The sequence below is a fragment of the Apteryx rowi genome, unplaced genomic scaffold (genome assembly GCF_003343035.1).
Source record: "Apteryx rowi isolate R43461 unplaced genomic scaffold, aptRow1 scaffold_11, whole genome shotgun sequence".
In the NCBI taxonomy this organism is placed as follows: domain Eukaryota; kingdom Metazoa; phylum Chordata; class Aves; order Apterygiformes; family Apterygidae; genus Apteryx; species Apteryx rowi.
The window spans coordinates 7,238,157-7,256,793 of record NW_020447308.1 but is presented as its reverse complement, the minus strand read 5'-3'; the positions used below and the strand labels follow the sequence as shown (position 1 = coordinate 7,256,793).

General features: G+C 39.2%; 2 protein-coding genes across 2 annotated transcripts in view; both read right to left on the bottom strand.

The window, feature by feature from the left end:
- CUNH15orf61 (chromosome unknown C15orf61 homolog) overlaps nt 1–548 on the bottom strand; it is a 2,885-nt gene extending 2,337 nt beyond the window's left edge. Inside the window, exon 1 of the mRNA XM_026074045.1 lies at nt 213–548. Coding sequence (XP_025929830.1) covers nt 213–546 — 334 coding nt within the window. The 5' untranslated portion in view covers nt 547–548. The remainder of the gene's footprint in view (nt 1–212) is intronic.
- Nucleotides 549–6,683: 6,135 nt separating this feature from the next.
- The window catches only part of IQCH (IQ motif containing H), a 72,908-nt gene continuing 60,954 nt past the window's right edge, over nt 6,684–18,637 (bottom strand). Inside the window, 5 exon segments of the mRNA XM_026074882.1 lie at nt 6,684–6,954; nt 8,335–8,443; nt 11,690–11,751; nt 13,258–13,383; nt 17,056–17,223. Coding sequence (XP_025930667.1) covers nt 6,853–6,954; nt 8,335–8,443; nt 11,690–11,751; nt 13,258–13,383; nt 17,056–17,223 — 567 coding nt within the window. The 3' untranslated portion in view covers nt 6,684–6,852.

Genomic DNA, 18,637 nt, shown 5'->3' with positions numbered 1-18,637 from the left:
GCAGCGGCGTCCCCCACCCGCCCACGCCGGCGGCCGGGCAGCCCGCAGCCCCCGGCGAGCCCCGCCGCCGAGGCGCTCGCCTCAAGCCCCTCCGCGCCCCCGCTGCTGCCGCCACCACCCCTCCTCGGAGGGGGGCAACGGCCGCCAGCCCGGCCCCGGCCCCCCATTCCGCTTGGCGGGGGGCAACGGGCCGGACCCGGGGCGCCACTCACCGGCGTTGAGGACCTTGAGCGCGGTGAAGGCGGCGTTCTGGAGCGCCAGGTCCCGCGGGGCGGCGCGGGAGCAGTGGTACTTGACGAAGGGGAAGCAGCCGGTGCGCAGGACGTGGTAGTTGGCGCCGTCCACCCGCCAGTTGAAGTGCGACAGCCCGAACTGGTCGTTGCGCACGGCGCTGTACTTGACGCAGTACGAGGTCCAGTGGGGCAGGCCGCGCTGGCGCAGGTGCTGGCTCAGCACCTCCGAGGCGGCCGGCCGCGCCCCCGCCGCGCCCCGCCGCCCCAGCAGCAGGCCCACCGCCGCCTCGTGCAGCCGCCGCAGCGCCAGCATCCCGCGGGGGGGGGAGGCACCCGGCCCCGCCGCCACGCGCCCGGCCCTGCGCGCGCGCCCTCCCCCGGCCCGCGCGTGCGCGCGCCACCCTCCCCCCCAACGCTCACACTCGGCCGTTCAACGCGCGTGCGCGCGCCGCAACGGTCACCCGAAGGGCGGGAAAGGGCGGGAGCGTGAGAGGGGCAGCGCTGCCCGAGGGCCGTTAACGGGAGACCGGCGGCAGCCTTGACCGCGGAACCGCGGGCTGGCCCGAAGTTCTGACGAGGAGGGAGCGGGCTCCGGTGGCGGCGGGTCCCCGGGGAGGAGAGGAGAGGAGAGGAGAGGAGGGCCCGGGCAGCGGACGCCGAGGGGGCAACGTGCGACGCTCGGCGCTGCGGGGGTGCCGGCAGCGCGTGAGTGACAGCGTGGGAAGCGGCGCAGCAGCCCTGCGAAGCGAGGGGGAAGCAGGCATAAGTCATTCTGTCTCACACAAAATGATAAACCAGTAATCCATACAGAGGAACACATGTTAATGCTCATTATCGTGAGCAAGAATATCACAAGGAATGAGGCAATTACATTTTTAAAAACTGTTTTGTTTACAGCGCTCATGCTGAAGGGACCACCCTGTGTTTTGCTGGCACATCTCACAGCTACAGTATGAATCAGATTAACACGAGTGAGAGAAAAATTGTGTTTAGGCCACATTATAGACACACAACATCGATTTTACTTAGTGAAATTTGACAGTGATGTTAGAGGTTAAAATAGTTCTTTGAATGTGTTAGACTGCTTTGAAGAGAAATATTTTAAAATTGTAACTAAGGTTCTATGATTTATCTGAATAAAAACTAAGGTTTTCAACCATTAAACATTCTATTTGAGAAAAAAACTGTACAGAAGAGTAAACTGAGAAATGAGAACTGATTTCTTTTAATAATTACAAGCAATTTCTCAAACTCAGCAATCTTAAACCATTGAGCTATGTAGTATGAATGTGCTAATTAATCAATTACTACCCAACCCAATAAAGTACCCTGTTTACTTACTGTAATGTACTACATGTGTGTACAACCAGTAATTATTAATCATTGCCTGTAACAAATTTGACTCAAGTTCACCTTCCTATAATTAATAGAGCATATAGTTAGCTTAAATATCTTTCTTTATTAGTGGCAACAATGACTGAGGATAAGAAAGAAACTGGAATCTGATACTGTGGTTTGCTGAGGTGAAGGGCTGACCTAATGTATTATACTCTAAGGGTGATATTCTGCTATTATGTTTCGTGGTCAAAATTACTTCCAATAAATATATGTTGCCTGTAAAGCTATGGAACATATGTAATTGCAATTACTTTGGTTTTAAAAAGTATTAATTTCAAGATATTTACAGTTAAATTTATGATGCTGTTACTATTTAAAGTGCACAAAAAAGGAAAAATAATTCTGCAGCCTCTGGCAGCATAACCTTTCACCAGCTAAGAGTATATAGATGCATGTCTACTTACACAACATAGACTATAAATGGAATGTAGTAGCATCTGTATTTACAAATGAGTAGCAAAACATTGCGTACTTCAAGAGTATGCAAGAATCATGGTCAAACATCCTATTTTTTAAAGATGAGGCTGAAAGCATTTTGGAGGATCACTCCACGTGTATTCCATTTAATAATATTTGGCTGCACAGTTAAGGTCTCTCTGTGTTTGTTGCATTCTGGTATAGTCTTATATTGTTTTTTATATCAAAACAGTCTCCTGAAGTGCACATCTTTGTGATGAAGCTGAAAAACAGTCTAACCATTCTTTAGTCAACATGATACGTTAAATTAAGTTCATGAAGGTTGTTAACCATTGTAGTACGTAATCTCTAGTGCCTGATTACTATAACCACATCTGTGGTGAAAAAAGAAATACAGAATATCCCTATACCATATAAGGAGTACCTCAGATCTATAATACGTAACCTGTTTAATGGAAAGCCATATTAGGCAATGAGTGTGAAATGTTGAGGATCACAATAGTCTTATATTTCTAGGGCTTTGTTACCTTAACCTACATTCAAGGTAGTGAATTCTCCTGAGCTTTCCCTTTGAATGAGGTATCAAAGATCTTTCAAGAAATGGATAGGGTCAATATTTCAAAAGACAGCCAGAAGAGCTTGTGCTGATGGTCTACTTTCTGGCTTTGTGCTCAGAGTTCTCACTTTGAATGTGGAAACTTGGGCTGAATACCCTTTTTCTCTTCTTTTCTCTTCTCTTCTCTTCTTTTCTCTTCTCTTCTCTTCTCTTCTCTTCTCTTCTCTTCTTTTCTCTTCTCTTCTTTTCTCTTCTCTTCTTTTCTCTTCTCTTCTTTTCTCTTCTCTTCTTTTCTCTTCTCTTCTCTTCTCTTCTTTTCTCTTCTCTTCTTTTCTCTTCTCTTCTCTTCTTTTCTCTTTTCTCTTCTTTTCTTTTCTCTTTTTTTTGCAGGGCTTTAAGCACAGATCTCTGAACAGGGAGACTCAGGTTCCAGTATCTAGTCCAGGTAATGTTTAATGCAAAATACTTCAGAGAGATCTGACCAGGACCTGGGAGGTCAGGAAAGGTTTCCAATCTATTGTATCCCTATGTTGTGGGGGTGGTCACTCTAGCTCCCAAAATGTTTGCGTGGTCAGCGCAAATAGGAAAAGCTTTTACAAGAAGGAGCAAGAGTACTCCCAAGCACACTGCAAAATACCCTAGAGTTAATGGTTAGAGCATTCCCAAATGTGCAGTGGGTTTCCATTCTTTCAGGAAAAAGAGGAAATTCAATGTAGATCRCCTACTTGTATAAAAGAGCTGTGCTTTGTGAAAGGCTGTTCTGTTCTTTGATTTTAAAGCAGGCCTCCAAGTTTATGGATCTTGATAGAACAAAGCTGTGAGGCAGCAACTGAGCTATCAGTATTAAGACCATCAGCAGAAGCCACAATAATACATGGCTGCCATGACGTGCACTGCTACAATAGCTAAGTGACAGCCTGTAGGACTGGAACCACAATGCTCAAAACAGCTCCTTTACACTTGCATGGAGAAGTAATTTGGTTATGTAAGGCATCTTTTAAGATGACTTAGGATGTCTAAGGATGCTGAAAAAGCTACACTGGCCCTTGGTGCATTTTGCCTTATTTCTAGGCACATCTTGAACAAGCTTAGGTGCCTGGGAAAATGTATTGGTAAACATCTAAGGCACCTACAGATGTTTGAGCACTTCCAGTATTAGTTGGCAACCGAGTGGGGGAAATAACCTGAAATGGGTAGCATGTATGCTACAGATAGTATGTAAATTCTTGCAAAAACGTGTTTTACTCAGCTGTATTTTGAAATAACCTTTCATGATCCTTGAAGTGTTAGCAAGTGAATGCACATCTTCATTTGCAGCCCTGGCCCATCAAAAGCATGAAACCTTTATTTTAATTGCCTTCTGCAATCACTGCCAAAACCCATTTGCCTTCATCTCATTCCACAAACATTCCTCCACACCTTGCAGCTGTGGAACCAGCCTGGGTATTTGCTCTGTCATTAGCTGCAGAATTTCTTTGGCAATTTCTGATGAGCAACCATGCCTGAGCCACCTTTTATCTTCTGATTCCTACATTTCCTACTTGCTCCATTTTCTTTACAGCCTAGATCATGTTCTGAATAGTGTTAAAATTCAAGCTACAATTCAAGAACTCTATCATTCCTTTAGTGAGTAGGAATAACTAATCCAGTAGTCTGAGTGCAAGAACCATGACTATGTTTCTGACATATATCTTTTTCTTGGAAGATTAGAATTTCAGTTTATAGCTGCTGTATTGCTGAAAAAAAAATACATTTTTGGCACCAGCAGCATGGGAGTTGAATGTGAGAGACTGTAAAGCAGTTTCAATCCTTCCATCAGCTCAAGGCTCAGAAGTGTTAATAGTAATTAAAAACTTTTTTTCCTCAAAATACATTTCACACTTTGCACATACTGAGAAATCTCTCTCACCATGGGAACTTTCAGATCACTTGTTCTATGCAAAAACAGGTACAGTTTTCTTTTGTCAGAACAGAACAAAGACATAAGGAAGTGCAGGTTTCATTTACTCCTAGGACACTGCAGTCTTTTAAGTGCCAGTGAACTAATGAGCCTCTCAGACCTTATGTTGTTCTGGCTTGGATCGAGGCTTAATTTTTCTTAACCCTTAAGAAACTAGCTAACTCCTAGGTTGCTATTGCCATGCTCTCCCATGCCTACTTCTCCCCCAGGATATTGTTTTTATTGACCAAATCGGGGCATTATATAGTTTGGATATGAAGCTAGGTGAGAAATCTAGAAAGAGTTTCTTGGCAGTAAAATATGAGAGTATATTACAAATGTGTTGAGGAAAAAGTCAGAAAAACATCCTGGTCTGCAGGCCCTCAAAGTAAAACAGAGAAAAAATCTCTTGTCCTGTCTGAACAGAACTGTGTCTGAAGAACTAATAAGCAATTATACTATGCTTTTTGGCATATTATTTCTTGGCAAGTGAGATCTATGTTGTACCTACCACAGCCCCCCAAAAACTTTGTTACTTTCATTTCTAATCATAGAGGAAAAAGATTTCTAGGAAGCAAGTTCATTGGCCAAATCTCACATTAGAAAAATCTACCTGGGCTCCAGTATATACAAAACCAAGACAATATTGAGATTACATGACAAAGGAACAAAAATTGTAAACGAATATATTCTTTTAGATTGGTATTTGAAGAACAGATTGGCATTAATGTAAACATTCTCATCTGTAATGAATTACCTCTGCAACCAAAGTGGGAAAAAAAAGGCTAATACAAAAGATTACTTATGAAGCTAATAGATCAAAGACACAGAGAGGCATCAGAAAAGCAGGACACATCTGCTGTAACTGCTTGGTCACATTCATTACTTGTCTTAAAAACTGATTTTGCTTGAGCTTTTGGGGAAGTAAGCTTAAAGATACTTACCATGCTCTGGACTATTATATACAGCCAATGGAGGAAGATAAGCTCTTCTACAGTACAATTTAGAATGTGTTATATTTTTGGATGAGATAACAGATTTGATGGATAAAGAAAATTGTACAAATATAACAGATGTCAGTAAGACTTTACTGTAACAGCACACAGCAATTCCTGTAAAAAAAAGTCAGCTATACCTGAAATATAAAATATATTTGATGGATACATAGATCTCCCAAAGTCATGGTACACTGGAATACAACATACAAGTATGATTCTAATGCTCTTCTCAGAATCTATTGTTGAAGCAATGCTATTAGTGTTATTTTCAATAATTTGGAAGTGAACATAAAATAACTGCTGCCAAAGTCTGTAGATAACAAGAAATAGCAGACTGATAACAAAAAGGACAAACAGTTCTAAAGAGGAGTCTGGATTGCTGGGCTTGCTGATAGAATAGCATGTAAGTGTGTTATTTATAGAAGCAAGAACACTGGACATACTCTTAGGTTGGAAAGAAGAGGATAGGCTTGAAAGGGAGTTTGGGATCACAGGATTTTTTTCAATTGAGTATGATCTGCTAGTATGATTTAGTGACAAGACAGTACGATCCGTCTGTGTATATGCAAGGCCATATAAAACAGAAGAAAGTGGCATTTTCATTGTATAGTAGTACATCAGTGAGAAAATCTTTGGAATACTTTATCAAGTTTGGGGACAACACTTCTGGAGGGATGTTAACAAACCAAAACTGACTCAGGAGTTTTGGCTCAAGGAACAGAAAGATTCATCCCCAAAAGAGAGGTTTTTTTGTAGTAAACAATTCTTCAGTTTCTCAGACAAAGGCATAACAAGGTCCAATTGCTGGAAGTTGAAGGTGAACAAATATGGATTATGTTTAAGGCACTGCTTTAGCAGTAAGGATAATTAACCAATGGGAGAATTAACTAGGGATGTAGTGGCTTGTTTGTCACTTATCTTTGTGTAGGTATGACAAGCTCAGTTTTATGTTACAGGCTTGATGGAGGAATCACGTGGTAAAATTATAAGGTCTACGCTTTGCAGGTCAGAGTAGATTGTCTCCTCTGCCTTAGACACTATGATTCTATTAATAAGACTTTTAAAATCGATATTGTACTTCAGGTTTCACAATATGAATATCAGGGACATTTATTATGATCCTCTGCTTTTCACCAGTTCCTTTTTGTGAAATAAGGGATATTCTAGTAAACGTTTAACTCAAATATCATTGAAATATACTGTCTCAGTTAATATTAATTCACAGTGCAAAGGAAAACCAAACCTGTTCTTACAGATGAGAGTTCATTTCCAGAAGCATAAAGAATATGGCACTTAAACGTTTTCTGTTAACTATTCTTTCAGAGCATCTGCTTCAGAAGGTTGCTGTTCTTCCAATTTCAGTTTGTTTTCTGCTGTAATTCCTAGAATTGCTTCAATATCTTGAATTGCCATCTGTAACAGATTCAAGAAATACAAGTTATTTAATGGGCATTATAATGAAATTGAGCAGCCAAAATGCACAGCTGGTAGTTCTTTTCTTCAAAAGGTAAACCAGTGATATACCAGCCAGCATGCACCAGTTAAATCTACTATTACTGTGGGACAGTCGGGGGAATTAGTAAGTATGTACAAATCTCAGGTACATAAAAAATATAACCTGATGCAGTTTGTATTTATAATTAACTAGCAGGTGTTTTATTTCACATATATAAATAATTGTTAACTCACTATGAAGAAGATTTCCCTTACAGTTTTCTTCAATGGTTGCTTTTCACTCCCTCAGATCAAAAAAAGAGGGTTTTTTTGTTTGCTTATTTATCCTGTAACATCTTGAAATTTAGTTATATCTTTTCTAAAGCTGTCATTTCACACTCTGCTTATCAGAGGAAAATATAGTCATAGCTAACACTGAAAAGAACCAGATTTAAATTATGTTATGTCACTTAAGATACAAATCTGTAACACAGTGTTTCCCTTCACTTTTAACAAAATGCTTACGGTCAAGACCTTAGAAACTTTTTCTAAAGCTAAAGGGCATATAGTTTAGCAAAAGAACTCCCTCTGGAAAGTTAAGCTATTCTCTGGAATCAGAAAGAAGCATTGTAATGCGTGCTTGTTTCAGGGCACAGGGTTGGATTCATTATTGCTTTATTGTCTCTTTTTTGCCAGCAAGGTTGTCACAAAAGAGCTAGAGCAAACGTATGCTTTCCTGGGGGAACACTGCCACTCTAAGAAGCCCCAGTGCTTTGTCTACCTCCACAGGCACCATCCTGGAGCGTCCTGTGGCACTCAGGGATGGGGGAGAGCGGGCGGATTCGAAGAGCAGAGCAAATAGGAACAAAATTGACTTGTGAAATTGATGGTGAGTTGCAAGAGGTGAAACCAATGCATTAAGTACTCAGTGGCTGCCTGTTTAAAAGAAATTAGTGTTACTAATCTAAGGAGCTATTATAAAATGAGATGTTTGTTTCTAATTTAATATTTCTATCTTGATGATGTCCCTTTAAAAATAAAACAGACAATTATGACAGAATTTTCTAAGGCAGCACCAATAGCTCCTTTGCTGCTTCCAAGGGAAAATCAGAAGCTTTGGAGTCTTAGTTTACAAATAATTTCAAGCTGAAGTATGTCTATTTTCAAAGAAAAAGTTTCAAACTATTAAATTTAACTAACAGGTTCATTGGGAGACTTACTATATTGACCTAGACACTGTAAAATACATACTGCTAACAATAAAAAGGGATGGTTTAGCACTTGTTTATGATACAGCATGAGGTATTTTCAGCCCTTGTACAGAAATTAACCAGGATCGTTAGTTAATTAACACCTCACCTTAAAATTGGTCTCGCCTTGCATATTAGGTGCTGATATTTCTTGATGGATGATGAAGAGATTGCGAGCAAAGGTCATGAGGACCCCCTGGAGATCCTCTCCGATTGTTCTGTTAATGATATCCAAACAAATGAGTTTACCAATGATTCCCTTCACATGCTTAAAAACAATCGCCCTCTCATTTGTGCCTGTCTGGTGATGGAATTTAATGAGTATTTTCAATCTCACAAGGTGGCAATCTTCAGGGAGATATGAAAGATGAGGCTCCATTTTAAGTTGTCAACAGAAAGGATTTGTGCAATAAATAATTTTTATTAATCAACTTAGCAGAAGTAAGCAGTAGGTTTCAGCTATTCCAAGTAGAAGGCTACCACTGAATTAGGACAGAGACATTAGAACACTTTAAACATCTAAATTAGTTTAAAAGAACTGTTGCTTCTGCCTGCATACTCTGAAAAACACATCTGATACAGAGAAATTTCAGCAGCATCAGCATTTCTTAGACTGTTGTAGCTTACTTAGAAGTATAAACTTTATCTTTTGAGGCTTTAATTTCTCAGTGGTACATATAGACTCAATACATATTATCTTATGGAATAGACTTGTACTGAGGAAGAATGTACCTCATTTACTAACTAGCACTGACAATGAATAGATCTATAATGTAGTAAAATGCATAATAATCCATATAGATGTTTAAGCTATTTCAATGATTTTATAACCTCAATCAAATTCTTATATCCCTGAAAATGTTTTCAAATTAAAATAATGAAATTGTGTAGGATGTGATGGAAGACAAATCTGGGATCAGAATGTGTGAATGACAGATATCACTTCTTTCTGGCAAATATATTTGACAGTATTGTAGTAATATATTATTATGTAATCAGCTACTCCACAACCAAAGTTCATGAGACCAGTCTCAGCTGGTGATCCAAGAGGTGTTGTTATGTTACATACTAGGGAGCAACTACTCATGTATTATTCTAAAGGAGTTAGAAAAAAATTTAAGTGGGATGGAATATCTCTAACTTAAAGACTCCATTTTCCAGGATACTTGGCCAACAGTTAAAGTGAAATCACACAAGCAGGGATAAGCCAMTCCAAGAGTTCACTGGCTCGGAGGACAGGTCCCTTCTCTCTCCAGAGTCTCCCCATCTATCCAACTATTTATGTTGTACAATTCTCATGCTCACTATATACCCCTCTATGAGCTGATTCTTTATTAACTTCACAGAAAATTAACCTAATAAAAGTTTTCTGCTGAGTTACTGAGGTGAATGGAGGGTGTAAGTGTACCAGAGACTCTGCAAAAGGAGGGACAGGAATGAGGAGGACTTCATAGCTGGGGCTGGGGAGGGAAGGAGCTCACCTTTCAGCATCAGTGAGCTGTTAGGAGAGTTCAGCTGCTTAGGGAACACTTTCAGAAGCCTAAATCACTTTTTAAATGGCTACCCTAGATATTTCCAAATTCTTATTTAGCAATTTTATTTCAAATTTATCTTCCAGCTCTGTCATGTAAGCTGCCTACATTGTGACTGCAGGTGAGCGTAGTGTAGTATAGGAATACCTGAGCTTTAAACAAACTTGGCTCACTTAGATACTGCCAACAGCTCCACAAGAAGCCCAGTACAGGCTGATAGAACCAAAGAGCTAGAAACAATCTTTAGGGTTCATTTAGTTCATTCCCTGCGCTAGGGCAGGATCAATGCTACTTATATCAACCTTGACAGATGTTTGTCTAATCTGTTACTAAAGACTGTCAATGACAACCTCGCCAAACAATCTATTTAACGCTTCAGTTTTCTTACTGTCAGAAAATTTTCCTATGTTAAGCCTGAATTTTTCTTGCTGCAAGTGAAGTCCATTTCTTCTTCTCCTACCACCAAAGCCATGGAGAACAGATTTTTCCTTTCCTTCCTGCAGAAGCTTTTTATGTGTTTAAAGACTTAGCAGATCTCACCTCTGTCTCCTCTTTTTTTCCCATTCAGTCTTTCCTTGTAAAGTCACGTTTACTAGACCTCTCAACATTTTTATTTCCTCCCTTTGAACTCTCCAATCGGTTTGCAGCTTTTCTGGGCCCCAAATAGAGCACAGTACTTCAACTAAGGCCTTAGTAACACTGAGTAGAACTTAAGGATTACTTCCAATGTCTTGCAGGCTGTATGTTTTTACCTATGAATACAGTGCTTACTTTTTCCATAAGATCATGACATTGTTGACTTGTGGTCAGTTTGTGAGCCACTATAACTCACAGATCTTTTTCTGCAAAACTAACTGGTTGTTTTTCATCTTCATTACTACTATCCAAGTGTAATTTCTTGCACCTTGTTCCAGTTGAGCATAATTCTATTTTTCAGATCATTTCTCCAATTTGTCAAGATAATTTTGAATTCTATTCCTGTCCTCCAAAATACCTGTAATCATATCCAGCAAACCAGTAAGCTGTTTCCTTATCCAGGTCATTAATGAAATAGCATCAGCACCAAAGGAATAGCTCCAGACTGCGAGCAGACAGTTTCAGACCCTCACTCAATACACCCTATTTTGACAGCAAACTCTACGTAAATTTTCTCTGAGGAGATGTTTTCAATCAGTGTACAGTAGGTTTGTGCAGATTATGCTTTCTTAGTCTTCTTAGGGGAGATTCATATGTCTAAACTACTACTAACGCATCAAATCTGCTGCTGCTTCTCTCTGACTGCCATTGCTCACTTTGTGAAGAACAATATAAAAAGGCATTAAACACTGCCCTTTTTAGCATCATCTATGGTTATGATTTTCATACTGTTGAGTAGCAGGCAAATGGTTTTCTTTCCTTAGTTTTCCTCTTACTAACAGGACAGTTGGAAATATTTGCAGCTCTTACTGTGTATTGATCATTTTCTGTCTTGGCTTTTCTGATTTTGTGCTATACTTATCCCTTAATTTATACTACCAAGAAGCAGGGAAAAGCAGCCCGTGCTAATCTTTTTGCTCTCACAGCTAGATTGCTATTGACACTGAATCTAGCTCTTGTAAAGCTAATTGCAGTATGTCTTTAGGCTGCAGTGCAGTTAGACTTTAATCTAAGTAGATTCCTGTACTTTTTTTTTTTTTTTTTAACTGAAATGCTTAAAGCCTCCCTAAAATTTTTCAAAAGACCAATCTTATGAGAGGTCATTACAGTCTTTTGAACAGTGGGTGACTGTAACTAAACTTCTTTGTTCAGTACTTGGTGTTCAGATTGTTCATTTCCTGCAAGACTTTTATTAGAACCCAAAAGAGCAAACTCGGCAGTGTCATTCTTTTCAGATCAAGTGCAAGTGTGTTCCCAGCTGCTTATCTAGCCGTGTACCTGACAGCGTATACTTACAACATTCCCAATCTGTATCGCTTCTGATCTTCATACAATATAAAAACTGTTCCCTGTTTTTCCTGTTAAATTGAAAAATAAAGTTACTTTAATTATTCCCAAACCTGATAATTGTAATAACGGATACTAAATATATTGTACAGGGACAATAAGTACATAATCATATCTAAGAAAGGCTAGTTTTGAATTGTATGTAATGGATTATTGCTCATTGTAAGTAGATTATTGCTCTAATAAATTTGTTGTAGAGAATACAATACGTTAACTTTATGTAAATACAATACACACACGTCAGAGTCTATTCAGTACCAAATACTGTGTTCCAGCACAGTAAGAGATGGTCATAAATATCTTAAAAATTATCCCTTTACTCAGTTATTTTATCGAGAGACAGGTTAACCCATAAAAGCCTTACACTCTCTTAAATTGAAAGACAGTGAAAATATGTTTAGATTTTCATCTTCTTAAACTTTATATTTTATCTTAGATATTCACTGGACATGAACTTCTATTAACCTTCTGTTCCAATTCATCATAGGCCAGATACTGGCGACAGTTTGGTCAGCAGCAGAACTCATGGTTTGATTTTTAGATGTGCTGAGCAACAATTATCACGCAGGACTGTGAGAGGTCTCACGAACAGTGGCTATCAGGCCACAAGGAGGTTTCGCACTGGGACAACATGTAAAGCTTTGCCTTTCCCAGTGAAACTCTGTACCCTGGGATCTGCAGTCTCCTTCTGTCTGCTGTTCCGTCTTGCATAACACCATCTATACTTTTTTTACATTTCTTTCTTCTTTTTTTGTAATTCTGTTCATAAGCCTCAAACACTCCCTTTCCTAGCAAAAACCGCTTTTTCATATCTTCATCCCTCTTTCTGTTCCCTATTATCACCTGACTTACCGATCTCTAAAGGTATATCTATATTATACATACAGAGATATGTGAAATGGCCATATTATGGTCATGAAAACTCCGTACTGTCATGGTCCTGAACTCAAGCACAGCTCCTGGCTGACAGCCATAATCCTTTTTACCCGCAGAGCCTCGTGAATGAACCAGCTCGGGATAACATTCTCTCAGTGACCTCTGAGAGAGATGCTCTCACACACTCTACTGTGCAACATAAACATGTTGCAATACTTTTCATCCTTCACTGCTTCCAGTCTTAAGCCAAATCAGACAGATCTCTCAGTACTGCAGTTCAAGAGTTAGCAAAATATATCCCAGCTAAAGTAAACTGTCAGATAAATGTTACAACATTAGAATAATTTTTGTGGGGACTACTGAAGACCTCTATGCAATTTAGAGTTTGCTAATTAGCAGAATAAAATAAAGCTAATTCTGATTTATACCACTTATTTTTCTTCCAAGTCCTCTTCAACAAAACTCTAGAGCAAACACCTTGCAGTGTTCTTAGGCTAATATAACAGAACACTTAAACATTATATTATGCTAAACAGAACACTTAAACTTTACATTGTGCTAAATGGTTTCACCACATTAGAATTTACATACAAAAATTACGCAGAGTGAATATTACAGTTTCTAATCTTTCCTTTTCATACCTGGAGGTCAAATCCAACACCATGAGCTTTACACATCTGGAGGAGAACATTATAGTAGATTACTGAAAGGTTGGAGTGCCTCAGCTGACTGCTTGCTACTGCACAGCGGTTGCTTACTGGAGAAAGCTAGAGAAAACAACACAGGATTCTTCATTTTCATACCATTTTATATCAGACACTGATAATTTGCTATTTAAACAAACAGCTTTTTTGCTCAGTTGTATTCATGTAAACGTGGAGTAAGTCCATTGACTCATTTAGAGAAATTCCCATTCATAGCAATGTCTCTTGAACATAGACATTTCTATGCAGCAGGATTCTATTCTCATCTTATACTGTACATAAAACCTTAGATTATAGACAAGTACTACTGAATCACTCTTTATGAACCACATTTTGATATTTTCATAACTTCATTGGTAACTAAGTCCTGTGTAATCATTCTAAAGGGCTATGGTCAGGATACTCTAAATCCATCCTGCTACGTAGAAACATATGTTGTTCTAGAGTCAAAGCTTAGCCCTTCTCGATAGCAGAAATTCCAAGGTGGATAACTAATAGTTTTTGCCCTAGGAATAAAAGGTTTTAAACAGATTTTCTAAAGCCAAATTTTAAGTTGGTTTCTCCAAGACTGAGGATGCAACTCCTGCATCAGTGTGCATAATTTTTCCAGCAAGATTGTAAAGAGACTAGGCCCAGTGATTCCAAGGAGTTTCTAAACCACAATGTTTGTAGTTTTGCTCTGCCTAAAGGCTTGATACTGGACTGAGTACACAAATGATCCCGTGCTGCTCACCGTGGAAGAGAAGAGCACCAGGAATACAACCGTTCCAAGCCAGTCCTATGTGACAATCATTGCTGAATTAATGCCAAGGAAACATTAATTCTAACTCAGTCTTTAATAAAATATCAGAATTGTCACAAAGTAATTAACACTAACCATGGAAAATCTTAAATATTGTTCTTAATTAACTTAGAGTGACTAAGGTTTATATTTCTAGAAAAGCACGCAGCTGAGATTTGAGTGGGAGTCTATGYAGTAATCTGACATTTGACACAGGAGCATACACACCGCATTCAGCAGTGCTGTGGAGGCTACATTCCCCTTAGTTCCCTGATAAATCTGTACCTGACTTGGAAGGGCCTAGTAATAGATCTGATGTTAGCTATACAACTGATATCAGTGGAATTCATACTGTAGATAAAAGTCAGTACAACATTTGAGTTTGAACTCTACCAGTGCTTAGGACAAGAAAATAAAGATGTTGAGTTGAGTAGAATTGAAAAAAGATGTTGTCCTAAACTGAGGCTTTCCCATGATATTCTGTGTAATATTGGACTGTTTGTTCAAGAATGGGGATACTGCACGTTGAAGCATGTAATTTACAGTATTTTTTCTAAAATGATATTTGTTTTGACATTGACTCATTTAAGTTGACATAGCCGAAATCCTTATATAATACATCTCTGCCTGAAAATTAATCATGTTTATAATATTCTGAGAATTAATAACACCCATTGCTCAAGTCATTAACTTAAAAAAGGAGCTTCCAAAATCTGTTCTTTGCAGTAGGGGACCACAAATAAATGAATGCTTGATAAAATAATCCAAGTAGCAGTTTAACAAGCGTAAACTTGAATGTGGCTGCAATAACACAGAACTATTGTTTAAGGGTTGGCATCAGGTTGATGAGGTGCTTATTTCAGCTACAAAGCATGCATACACATGCATAATGAACTGCAGTATGAATTATTAATGTGTTGCTTATTTAGCCTCATCTGTCTAGAAGATAATGTATCCTAACTATAATGAGTGATTGGTTTTGTACATAATTACAGTAGCAGCAGTATCTAGGAAATTTGTTCTTTCAAAGAAGGATTTCTAAAAATAAAATCATCATACAAACTCAGTTGCTGCTCTATTTTATCAAAATCAAACCTACTAGGACTGAGAATATATAATAAATTAAAAGGGACAGAATCATTATTAACATCATAATTTTACACAAAGTGTTTTACTTAATCATTCATTACAGACCATGGGCTGTAAAAGCATTTGTCTCTCATTTTGTTTGTTTGTTTTTTTCTAGAGATATTTTCAGAGAGAGTACTTTTTTTGTAGTTAACTCTTAAGGAGATAAGAACCTCAGAAATACAGAAAGAAGAAAAATAGAGTGACAATTTATGTTAATTCTGACAGAATTTTAATTAAAAAAAGTTGCTACTTGATTACTTTTCATTTCTAAAACTTGTACTACTGGGACTAATCATATCTAATTTACTTCTCTCCAACCAAAAGTGGTTGCTTGACAAGAACAATAGATCAAGAGCTCATTAACCTCTAAATTATAGCTCTATGACATTTTTGGAATGGTGCAACATTCCTCCTCTACGTATGAAAACAGAGGGTTGCGAATCTTCTGTCAAAATGTGTAAAACAGCATCTGTGTTTTATATATATATTTATATATACACATGTGTGTATATATATATATCTTTTTCATATTCTCTGACTTTTCTAGAGGACTGTAGATTTTCCTTTCTTCCTTTTTTAGAGGGACAATCTCAAGGTTGATAGGCCATATTAAGTCATGCAATAAGATTGATCTAATATAACAAATCAGCATAATAAGCAATAATCACTATACGTTAACCATGCTTCTGTGATAGTGTTTTTACAGAGATTTCAAAGCAATATACAAATATCATCTTATTTAAAATCACAACATCCTTGTGAGGCACTATTATGAACACTGTCTTAGAGTTTTCAGATTAAGGGTGAGATCCAGAAGAAGAAATAGGTGTCACAGTACTCGGTACTTCAGTACCTAACTTTGAACTGCCTGGCCACCACAACAAAACCTACAGTCTCGAGCACCTTGTCTTGGCATACAACACCCACAGAGAGCTGAGCGCTCTTGAATTCACAACATGTGACACACCGAGTGTGAAAGTATCTAAACTGGCAATAGAAAACAGTGAGATTGAGAAGGGGGCATGGATTGTTCAAGCTCTTCTCTTCTTCAGGGCTTAGTTATCTCGCTCTGTGTTGCAGACGGGTGCCTTCTTCCAGTTGGGATTCATAACTCTGGACCAGAGACAGCAAGCAAGAGGGAGCCTAACGGTATACTCCTGATCAGGGAACTCACATTGGCTAGGGTGCCATGAGTTCTTCTCCCTGTTCAAATGCCTGAGTCCAAAATTAGTAGTGAAGAATTAGATGCCTCTGGTGCTACACAGAACTGAATGAACGTTCTGAGGATGAAGATTTGGGTTTAACTCAATGAGACCTGTTAGAGACATAGGTGTCCAGATCCTTTTGTGGACCTATCCCTGATTGTCTCCCCATCGGTTTTGTGCATGAAATTATAAAGCTAGGGTAGAACTTCAGTGTCCTAACTTCTAATTCCAAATCAGAGCTCATGAGCTAGAGGCTCAGATTTTTGCTTGACTGCTTTTAAGGTACTCCTACTGTCAGGGGAGTGCTTTGACCTCCTGCCTTGTTCCTGCAACATATAAATTACCACGCTTCTTACAACATGAAAACTACACAGAATGCTTATAAGTTAGTTGCTGCCATAAATCAATATTATTGAATACAAAGGCTAAATAATCAGGTACCCACAAACACCCAGAACATTTGTTTTAATTTCTAATGTGATGGTGTCTCATTTAGTTTAATAACCTCCTAAAATCTAATAGTAGCAGTTCTGTTATTCAGATCAAGACCAGTGATCAGATTTTAACTTTTGGGTAATCCGCATTAATAATTTTATTTGTAAACAAATCATTGCTTACAGTTTGCGTCTCCTCATGCCGAATATGTTGGCTTTTCATTTTCTTTGAAGCAAGCGATACTTCAAAGAGGCTAGAGCGACAATCCAGATTTCCATCTGTCACATACAACATGAGCTGAGTCAAGGCCAGCTGGTCACTATAGCAAAGGTCAAGGTCTGTTGCCCACACCTAATCAAAACACAAGCAGGCACGTTAAAAAGAAGAGAAGGGTGAAATTAAAAGAACATTAAAGGAACATCTATGCCTTTATTTTCATACACGTTGGTATGCATGATTATGATTTTCTTGTGCTGGAACACCACTGGCAGCGATAAACAAATTCCAGATTGGAACAATCAAAACTTATGTAACTTTCCAAGACAATTTACCAAAGAAAACTGAAAGGCTAACAAAAAACCAGCCACCTGTACTACCAAGATTTTAGTAAGAATTAAAGAAAGTAGATAGAAGAGCTCAAAAAGCGTAAAGCCTATATCACGCTAACTATCTAAATACTAAATATCACACTTGGATTTTTCAGCTGAAGAATAATTAAAGATAAATAAAGTCAACCTTGAGTTACAAATACATATTTTGAGGTAGAAAAAAGGAAGGTCCAGAAGGCAAATCTAAACTACGAGTAAAAGGAGTACTGAATTGTGGAATCTGCATATAAAAATGGGTTGGTCATCACAGGGGCTTAGCAAAGACAATTCCCATTGAAATATATGGCCTTATCAAACAGCGGACACCTGGTCATGAAGGAAATTATATGATTTGTGGCATAGTTCTGCTTCCACTCACACTGCGGTTTTGTGCAGTTACTTCAGTTTTACGTTCGTGTAATTACACAGAGGGGATCAGACCGTAGGGTTGCAGGGCTGCCAGCAGAACGTGTCCCACAAGCCTGGCATTTTCGCAAACTGAGCTGCCCACTAGCACAGAAGCGATACGAGTGCTCACGTGGCGTTTGTAGGAGATGGTGTGCATGGGGAAGCATCCTCTGACGTAGGGGAATATTGCTATTTTACAGCTGGGGACCTCAGGCATGGGTGGTAGGTGTACTGCAGTGTGCAAGAGCAGTCTTGAGGCTGGACTTGCAGCTAAAAAAATCCTTGCCAGTCTTTCCTCTGGGAGCATCCTGCAGGCCAGTAAGGGGTGACACAGCAAATACCGGCTGGGGGAAAAGCTTGTGCATAGGCTAAGCCTTACAGTGCGGTCCCAGCACTCTGCCTGGGCTGTTCACTTCCACTATCCCTTCTGCCCTTGTGAGGCCCGTGTCAGGTGGAGGTGACGGACCAGGATAATTCCTAGAAGGAGACCAATTTTCCCAAGACTAAATTTGCAAGCAAACTGAACCTAAGCTGTATTCAGACTGCCAGCATGGGAAATGTGAACATGAGGAACTACATTCCTCATAATGTCTTGGGCTTCTGGGCACACTCAGCATTTGCCAGCACAGATAAATATATGCAGGCCCAGATAAAAATATATCTAGTGCCCAGATTCCCAGATATTTAAGCATGCAACCCCACTTCAGTCAGGGAGAGAGAAATCACCTCCGGGGTTTGGATCCAGAGATACCAAACTGCCAAAGCAGGAA